Below are 10,054 nucleotides of genomic sequence, written 5' to 3' on the forward strand. Positions count from 1 at the left end.
AATTTCTTCCAGGCTGACGCCGACATTACTGTAAGCGCGCACACCGGAAGTGGTGCTGCTGCCGTCTCGACTCGATCAGGCAGACATGGCGTGTTTGCTCCCGAGCAGCAGTTCAACTATGTTTTCTCCTCCAACGCGGCGAGTGAGACACCGCTCGTGGATCCACTGTTTGTTTTTGGCGATGTGTTTAACGTCGCCGCCGGTCTCCGCGAAGCCGGACAGCCTCAGAGAAGTCACCGACGGGAACTGGGAGGACATCCTGTCAGGAGAATGGATGATTGAATTGTCAGTACACTGCTATCGGCTAACTAGCTCGTCTGTTAGCCTCAGTAGCGATTTTTAATCTCGCAGAAACGATTTCCTATGCGTGTTCTGATTTAACTTGTAATTTGCTCGTTTTGTATTTACATGATATCTGCTGACTCCTGTGACTTAAAAAAAAAAAAAAAAAAATCCTAAACTGTGTGATTGCACAGTTTAACCCGAAAGCCTTATCTGTGTAATGTAATACCTCACAGCTACGCACCCTGGTGTCCGGCGTGCCAGCAGCTGCAGCCGGCGTGGAAGGAGTTTGCGGACTGGGGGGAGGACATGGGGGTCAACATAGCCAAGGTGGACGTGACAGATCAACCCGGTAGGCCCTGAATGACCTTCTCTAATAACTGGCAGCTACACTTTGAATCATGCGAACAGAAAATGAAGCTTTCGAGCCAGTGCAGCATATCGAAACTGAACTGTACAGTCAGTGTTTTGACTTTCTAATTGCCATGTTTTTGTAATAGTTGTCAGTCGATTGAAGTTGATTTATATTATGAGTTTTTTTTTTATTATTATTATTTGGAGAATGGCTGAGAACATTTTGAAGATACATAGCAGTGAAGTTACAGAGAGTATAAAGGATCTGCAGTGAATAATGTTTGCATCAAATTAAGATTTTCTTGAAACCCCTTTTTTTTTTTGTTTTTTTTGTTTTTTACAATAATCAGCATCTTTTTGCTCAGTAACTATGTACATTCTATAACGAGGGTTGTGTAGCTGCATGCATTTGCATTGTCATGTTGGGAAAAAGTTCAGTAAGTTTACAGCACACACAAAAAAAGTAATAATAGGAAAAATATAAATGCATGTGATCCTTCCATTAATGCTTACACCAGTACTTACATACATGTACTTACACATTCAGGATAACGCCCGTTACAGTTTAGTATCTTTTGATTTGTCAGTTCCCAGTCGTGTGGTCGTGACTGATGCACATATAGAACCAGTCTTAACCATAACTGAGTAAATCTGTCCATTCGGATATGAAGCGAGAGGGTACATTCTCCATAACATAGATTTCATTAACTTTATCCTTTACTCCTCTGATGCGGGCGTTCAGGATGCAGTCAGTTTCTAGTTGTGGTTTTCTTACCTGCAGATATTAGGATACAAAATAGATGAATAAAGGAGGTATTGCTAATCTTTTTTCCTCCCAGCTACTCCCGGTGAGCATTATCAAATTCTTTGAAACACGTCTCAGTAAAATGCTATTATGCAACAAAAAACAACCTAAAAATAGCCTCAAAATACTTTAATGAAAACCTTTATCATTGCTATGAAGAAAGTGGGATTTATTTGCATGACTTTGGACATTTTGGACTAGTAGCCACGGACACAGTTTGCAGTTTTCACTAAAGGTACTCCTGCAATTCAGGTGTGAAAATAAAAACACCTACAGTTTCCGTTACAAAGGCCATCCCAAAACGAGTTAATGAGTTGCATATCTATTCAGAGAGAGAAAAATCTTCATATTTATGGATGAAATGAATATGTTTTGCTAATCCTCAAAGCTTTCAGGTGCCTAAGTGTCTGCATTACATGGTTGAAAACATCATTCAGGGACAGTTACTTTAGTAATAGTAAGGAACGTATGACAGAATCTCTTGCATTCAGTGAAATGACGTAAGCACAATGTATTTACTTTCATGTCATACTCTTGTCTGTTTCTTTGCCACTGACTCGTTGGATGTTAGAAAACAGTTAATTGAGGTTTGGAGGCGTTACATTGCGGTCAAAAGACAACAGTTCATTTGTCATTTTGTTGAATTGTCTTGCATGTCCTGACAGCTTGCTCATTCAGTGGGACACTGCTTGTGTAAAAACATACTTACAGACTTTAGCAGAGGAGTATTTCTTCATTTCTGAAGGATTCAGTGCGTCTTCATTTTTTGTTTTGTGTTTATTTTTCTGTATAAAATATAAATGAATATGTTGCTCAGTGGGTTTTTGTAGCAGCTGCCAGACTTTAAGATAGTCCGTCTGCCAAGTCTGAAATTGTTTTCAGTTAAGTTATGAGTCAAACGTCGTCTTCTTGCACACTAACAGTTCTCATCTCCTCTGTCCGTAAGGTCTGAGTGGGCGATTCATCATCACTTCACTTCCTACTATTTACCAGTAAGTTATTTAGTGGTTTTGTTGCTTCCGCTTTCTTGTTGGCTGCTTGCACCATTCAAAAGAGAACATTCTAGTTTGATCTAAGTTTAAAATCTCATGTGTATTCACATTACTTCAATTATGACAGGAAAAGTGTTTCTAAACCAGAGAAAATAAGAACACATACGTATGTGTTCAGTTATACCAGTGGCCTTCTTATTAATGCAGACTGACAAACACCAAGTCCATGAGATTTTTAATACAGAAAACTACTTCAAGAAAAGTATTCAAACTAATGTCACAACTGTTTTGTTCAGCTCAGTTTGGGGGGGATCTGGTGCCATACAGAACATATTAATCAATGGTGCGCATGTTTCTACAGCTGTGCAGATACGTCTAATCACTTCCTCCCTTCAGGTCTGCAGGATTTTTTTTCGACACCCTGAATAAGGTTTGAAAATGTTGTGTTTCAGCTGCAAGGACGGCGTCTTCAGGAAGTATCAAGGAGCTCGCACTAAAGAGGACTTCCTCAGCTTTGTCGATGAGCAGAAATGGAAAGCAGTTGAGCCGGTCTCCTCCTGGCTCGGGCCATCTTCATTTCTGTGAGTTTATAAAAACCCATGGTGGTGTTTACATGTGGTGGTAGGGGGGCCGCTTTTTTAACTTCTTCAAAAAAATTATTGTTTGGGCTGCAAATTAGTCACATTGTTATTTCAATATGAGCACTAAAGGGATCGCAAAAGCCGTAAGATGTAAACAAGCAATGTTTCCTCCCCCCCTGTGTGTGTACATTTTCATCCACGGGATGGAGGTCTGCTTAATGTCCCTTGTTTCACATCATTTTTATGCAGTCGGATAAAGCTCAAGGTAGCTATCAGCTTCCATCAGCTTTAAAGGAGACAGTTTAGTCTTGGGAAAAAAAGCATCCTGGTTTTGTTTTGGATTTAAGTGGGACATGTTGCAAACACTAGTGTTGTTTAAGACATGATGGACTGCAGAAAGACAAAAACCTGTGAGTCATAGCTAATATGCACACCACACATACTGTACATTTAGTTAGTTTATAACACTTAATATGTCGTTATTGCAATGTTCTATATTCTCACACAATCCATTAGTTCTCATATCCTGCAGGCCAAACTATTATACATTAATATCCAAAATAAGCCTCCCCTGTAGTCAGAGTGTTTTCACATTGATATCACTCAGCTCTCTGGATTCAGCTTTTTTTCTTTTTTTAGCTCCTCATCACAGTGACAGTTTCATATCCTTTAAAGATAAAGGAACATCATTCTCTTGTTTGTTCTATTCTTAGTGTCTTCCTGTTGGTCTAAAATCAGAACAACAACCACTCCAATTCCCTCCTCATTATGTTGTTGTGTTTCGGCCTTGTTGTGACGTTACGGTTTGATAAATCCTTGGCAAATGACTTGCTGTCTTTTCCTCCTCTTTTCTGCAGAATGAATTCAATGTCTGCTTTGTTCAAGCTCTCCATGTTCATCCGGGTGAGTGAGGTTTTCTCTCTTGTTGTAGAGTCAAATGATTTAGTTCATTGAAGAAGGTGTTAATCGGTGTAAAACGGCACGAGAAAACAGACTCGAATGTTGAATTAATGTTAAGAACGTAAAAAAGATCCAGTTTTAAAGGATACAAGCATGACTCAAAAGACAGAACAAAATGTAGGTGACCTGACCTGTAATGCAAACTACACATGTTGTTACCGAGATGGATCAAGGAGGAATTCAGCTTTTGATGAATTTGGAGCTCTTGTATTTCTGTCAGCCAGACAGTGAACGTAAACATGAGTAAATATAAGGTTTATGTTTATCATAGAAAAGGGGGAATATCCAGTGAACAGTGTGACTTTTTGAGGCATTTATTTCATGTTGCTTTTGAGCAACAATGGAGCCCTCAGGCATCGAGGAGTAAGATGTGTAAGGCCTTGGTTACACACATACTCTGACAAAAAGAAGGATTTACAGTAGAAGCATTTCTTTAAACGATGTAGTGGTTATTAATAAGAGATAAGACAAAAATATACATCTTACATTAAACTGTGTCCCTTTTTAGGAAATGACTTTCTGACCGTAACGTTCAGCCATACCGTGATATACGTGTATACAAGTTTCTACAACAATGAGCATTTGTGGACTCTTGGTGGTGCCAAAAGACAGATCAATGAAAATATGCATTTAGCATTTAGTCTACAACTTTAACCTAAAGACTGTGTTTACATTTTACTGTGAATGTATTCTCTATAAACATTATATTTACTGCCAACATTTTCCTCATTGTAACAATATTTCATTAAAATGTTACAAAAAGTACTTAAAGGCTTTATATGCGATCCAGCAGATGTCGCCCTTGAGCACCAGCATGAAACCAAAACAACTCGCGCTGCATTGTTGTGTTAGCATGCTAATGCTAGCGATCTTTATTATGCTCGTATCTTCACACTGCATGTAAATTTACCCGAAATGAGCGTGATCTAGAAACGCTTACGTGACATTCAATTAAGCAGTGAGTACAGTATGTTATTCTTCTTTTCTCTAGTCCCTCAATTGAAAAACTTTTATACAAGAGGGGAGGAGTCGGCCGGCCGTCCGGGCGATGTAAACAAAGTGAAGATAGAACTCGGAAAGCATCACAGACAGTGGGACTCGGGTGTTACACCCATTGTAGACAGTCATTACTCACAGATTTATTTTCAGAGGATATACTTGATTTCTATTACATTTAAGTGTGAAAAATCGCATATAAAGCCTTTATTAAAAGAAATCAAAAACGTGAAAGCAAAAAAGTCAGTTTAACCATTTGACCATGCATTTGGATTGTTAAATGCACTAAATAAATGATTTAATTTAATGACTTGGGCAAAGTGAGATAATTGTCCTTTCTTTGAACTTTTTTCGTGGTTTATTGCATTAAGTAAAACAGTTTTTACTCTCTCTTTTGTTTTCCAGCGTTGTCATAACTACATGACGGAGCAGCTGGGGATTCCTGTTTGGGGGTCTTACGTCATCTTTGGCCTGGCCACTCTGTTCTCTGGTCTTGCACTTGGGCTGGTGAGTTCTTGTGCATCACCAAGTTGTCGTGTTTTAATAAAAAGACTGCAGTGAAAGTTTCACCATCTTGTTGTTGGTCTTCCTTTGCAGTTACTGGTCTTCATCGCAGACTTTGTCTTCCCCTCACGTCGATTTTCTTCTCAGGATTACTACCAAAGTGAGTTTTTTAATAATAAAATGTTAATGAATGTTGTTTTACCTGCTGTAAAAACATAGTAAAGATAATAAACCTACACATACTTAGGTTTTGGTTTATTCTGGGCCCCCTGACTGTTGTTCTGAATGTTTATTCTGCAGAAAAACAGACGATGGAGCAGGCGAGATTATTCCAGCGACAAGAGGCCGAACATGAGGCAGATGGCGAGGAAGACGACGACGAAGAAGAAGAAGAGGATGACGACAGCGACGTCTGGAGGACAAGGAGAGGGTCACCAGAGGGTCGCCCAGAATCAAAGGGACAAGGATTCTCTGATGAAGCTCTGAGGAAGAGGGTGGTGGGAAACCGTGAGGATGATGACGATGATGAGGAGGACACTTAAAGAGTCACCCGTTCTCTACTCCTTTTGAGAAAATCAACGAGGAGTCTGCAAAGTCGGAGGAGTTTTGGTCCTGAGCAGCAGTGTTTACAGCAGGGAGCCCCTTAAGCCTAACCCCTTTAACTTCCCCCTCTTTTCCCTTTTCTCCTCCTCCTCCTCCGCCTCCGCCTCCCTCTCTGGGCCCCCTAGAAACACCTCGCCTCTTTGCTTCTCCTTCTCTTGTTTTTAAATGGGAGCGCTTTAGACTCTCACACCGCTCTCTCTGCCTGAGCAGAAGGCTCCAGCTGGGAAAAAAGCAAAAACACTCCTGACACCTGTTTTCACTTGTTGAAACAAAAAGCATTGTCCAGGTTTAGGTATGAAGAGCGGCAGAGATGGATTTTGCAATGTTGTTTATGCTATGCATTGTTTTTTAAAGAAATGTGTGTTAATTATATGTTTATTATTCTGAGTGATTATAACAGGCTTGGGTTACTTTGTACCATTTGACTATTCGGCTTATCTATACATACAGTCATAATACCTTGCATATATTTACAAACTGACAGTTCAGTTTAACACGATGCACACACACCATTCCACATTTGGCTGTTTGATGGATAAAAGAGTGGAAAGGAATGGCTCAAAGGTTTTTGTTATAATCCTAACATACCCGTGGTTTAGTACAACAACCGATAATTTGATTCTTTATGAGAAATACTTGAAAAAAAAAAAAAAAAGCAACCAATGCATCAGTTTACACCATAGACTGTATATTGATAAACGCCTCCATTTCCTTCCGCTGTTGAAAAAAAGAAGCCAATTTACCCTCGCAACGGGGTGCTGACATAGTGCGCTGATGTTGCAGTTGAAGCCAAGACACGTGCAGAAAGGAGCTGGGTGGTTGATCCTCGGAACTGATGCTAACCAAAGCACTCGTCAGAACGTACCTATAAAATCGGTGCAGTCTACAGCAGAACAGACTCTTGCTTCGGTTTGAAGCAGACACCGTTTTGTGAAAGTTGAAAAAAACCTTTGTGTTAGCGTTCGTCATGACTCCTCTGGCTGTTCGTCCTGTACCCTGCTAATCTGATACAGAGCGCTGTAGGAGATGCATTTGTCAACAGAGCTATCAAACATGACGTTACATCTCCTCTTTTTCCCCACATAAGAAAACGTATTGAAACAAATGTTCTCAGAAAACTTGGTGATAAGTCAGATTCACAATAATGGCAGAAACCATGTTTTTGGAAATGTTTTTTTCTGTGTGTTTTCTATTTTAAAGTTTGCTCCATGTGTCATCTGTTAACATGGAGGAGGTGCGGTTTATATAATTCTGGCTTCACTTTTCAGCAGCGCTTGTGCTGTCCATTCTTTATACAGTCTGTGGTTTACACAGTTTAGCCAAACAAACTCTGTTTTAATAAAGAGGTTTTGCTCATTATAACTGCAACGCTTCAATTAGCGCTCCCTGGCTGCAGGCTGCACCTTTTGCTCCAATACTTCCAATTGTAGAAACCTTATTGGTAATTGCTTCACAATAAAGCCCATAGACCACTTTTGGGTCCTGGCCCACCAGTTGAGCAGTTGTAGGAAGGATTTGTTGTGATTTGCAGTGACTTCATTCAGCTCTGCTGCAGTGTCAGGAGAGTCGACAGTAAAGATAAGTACCATAAATCTTGATTAAGTGTCTAACATACATTTCAGTATGAAGCAGTGTCTTCTAAAAAGAGGTGGATGTCGCGTTCTGGGTGTGAAAGAACTGTTGAAATGTTTCAACCTGCATTTCTTCAAATGGCCAGCAGGAGGGTGAACATGCTGTTTGCAAAAAAGGTGTTGGATTCAATAGAAGACCCCTCTTTTCACTTGACTTATTACATCAGTATATTCTTCTTTTTCTCTGAAGTTTTCTGTTCTTCATTGATAGTTTCATGTCTTGATGATGATTTTCATTTGTACATTGAGGTCTTGTTGACAGAAAATTGTGCATATTTTGCTTCTGATGTCAAAACCAACCTTTAGGCTTCAAAACTGTCCCACCCCTAAAAAAAACTCAAATATAAGCAAGTGTATTTGTCTAATTTCTTTACAGAAATATGAATCATTAACCTAATTTTAAAAAGCATGCACCTGACCTTGAACCTTGAAATAAGATTGAGTTACCTTGACTCATCAGGTGAATGTGGCTTATATTGAGCACACGGAGATGTTTTTTTTCCGACAAATACACTCTGTAGTATTTGAGTTTTTGCAGTGCACAAACCAATGTGTGATGTCACAGTTGTGAAATCCAAACGTACAGTCTTTGGTGTTGGAGGCCTTTTTTAATCCAGTGTTAGAATGGCCAACTCCACCGTAGAAAATATTTTAATAAACATTTCAATATCAGAAAAAAAGGAAACAGACCTCAAATTGTTTTAAAAAAAATCAGGGTTTGATTTAGTTAAAGTCTTAAGGATTATAACTTAAACACAGGACACAGAGGTTAAAATCTATTTTTAGTTCTTCTCCTGAGTGTGTGTTAAGTGTGCAACGTGTCTGCACAGGTACGTACGGGGCAGGAACCCTTCTTAAGGCATCTGTGCTCTGCTCAGTAATCACACCAAACCTTCGACTGAGCTGCGTTCTTAACAGTCTGCAGAAAAGTAAACCACGCTAAGAAGATGCTTATTTCTATTCACTCCCAATAAGACACCTGGTGAATGTTGTTCTGTAGATACTGTATGACTCCATTATGTTTTCACAAAATCAACCACTGAGATGTAAAACGTTATTTTTTGTTTCTTATATTTACGTGTGATTCTCCTCATTATCAAACAATGTCTTCTTAAAGGTCGTATTGACGTGTGGCATATCTGTCCTGATGCTGCTCTGCTTTGTTGGAACAGTACGAGGACTTAAATGAACAAAGGGAGGTTTACTTTTATCCCACTGTAATCTTGTTTTAACCCCTTTCAAACAGTATTTCATTTTGTTGAAAATGTCAAAGTACACCAGAACTTCTGAGACTAATTTCTCCTTTAATGAGTGCAGTTTTTGTGATGTGGTTGCTGGCACTTTCTGCATATATTTCATAGAGTAGAAGGGCAGCCTGTGTCTGTGTCTGTCTGAGCTGTGTGTGTGTGTGTGTGTGAGAGAGAGAGAGAGAGAGAGAGAGACATGTTTTCAATGCTCATTTCATTGTTTATTTTATTGGATTTAAAGATGACTGGAGTAGATGTTTTTCTTTCTGCTATTCTCTATTCTACAAAAAGTGAATAACTAATTAAATAACTGGATGAAACCGGTTGCCTTTTTTTACCTGACCACTCTGAAAGGCTTGTAGCATTCACTCTGAGCTTCTTCTTTGAACATTTCTTTGAATAAAGATTGAACTCTGGAAACTGTATCTCACATCAGCTGCTTTTCTTGCTACCAAAAGCTGACTCATACAAATATCAACTTTATTCATCAGTGAGCAAGAAGATACAACAGCTGCAAGCAACACAAACATTTTATATTTATATTTGGGACACCTGGAAAACACTGAAATAAAGAAATGTAAATTATTTGTGGCAATGTTTAAAAAAAAAAAATACAAATTAGTAGAACTATAGCAGCTGTGGCAGATCAAATCATGTTTATAATTAACAATATAAAAGTAAAGTAATTGAGAAACTGGTCCATATGACTGTCTCTATCTGATAATGATGTTAACACGGATTAACAACCAGCGTTCCCAAACTAGAGGCTGGATTCTTACAAATGGCCAATTTAAAAAAGGAATGAAGGAACAACAAAATATTCATAAACTATTGGGATTCCTTCAAATTGTTTATTTTAGATAAAACATGTTTTCATTAGGCCTATTTATTGTCTTTTTAGTTGCTGAGTACTCAAGGAACTGTCAAATTATCACAATTTTTCAGATTTTCTATGTTTTACTTGACTGTAACCAAGGAGGGCATTATAAAATCAACTGAGCCTCCCACCCTGGCATTGTAGGAAAATATCCCCATATTCAAAACTGGAATTAGGCCTTATACTAGCCAACTAGATCAACAGGTTAAAGACAGGTGCCAA

General features: G+C 38.9%; 1 protein-coding gene across 1 annotated transcript; it reads left to right on the plus strand.

Annotated features, from left to right (window-relative positions):
• The first annotated feature begins 56 nt into the window (after positions 1-56).
• On the plus strand, positions 57-9,380 carry tmx1 (thioredoxin-related transmembrane protein 1). Its single transcript, XM_061063545.1, has 8 exons — positions 57-285; positions 519-634; positions 2,388-2,433; positions 2,886-3,014; positions 3,872-3,917; positions 5,376-5,477; positions 5,568-5,634; positions 5,775-9,380. The coding sequence occupies exons 1-8, from the start codon at positions 86-88 to the stop codon at positions 6,014-6,016; spliced, it is 948 nt and encodes a 315-aa protein (XP_060919528.1). The 5' UTR covers positions 57-85; the 3' UTR covers positions 6,017-9,380.
• The last annotated feature ends 674 nt before the right edge of the window (positions 9,381-10,054 follow it).

This window comes from Labrus mixtus, chromosome 18, assembly GCF_963584025.1.
Source record: "Labrus mixtus chromosome 18, fLabMix1.1, whole genome shotgun sequence".
In the NCBI taxonomy this organism is placed as follows: domain Eukaryota; kingdom Metazoa; phylum Chordata; class Actinopteri; order Labriformes; family Labridae; genus Labrus; species Labrus mixtus.

What these genes read in the sequence shown, in the direction of transcription:
- tmx1 (XM_061063545.1), top strand. Translation starts at nt 86, where the DNA reads ATGGCGTGTTTGCTCCCGAGCAGCAGTTCAACTATGTTTTCTCCTCCA. An exon ending in GGACGTGACAGATCAACCCG is followed by an intron (nt 635 to 2,387) that starts GTAGGCCCTGAA and finishes TCTGTCCGTAAG; the next exon opens with GTCTGAGTGGGCGATTCATC. An exon ending in TCACTTCCTACTATTTACCA is followed by an intron (nt 2,434 to 2,885) that starts GTAAGTTATTTA and finishes GTTGTGTTTCAG; the next exon opens with CTGCAAGGACGGCGTCTTCA.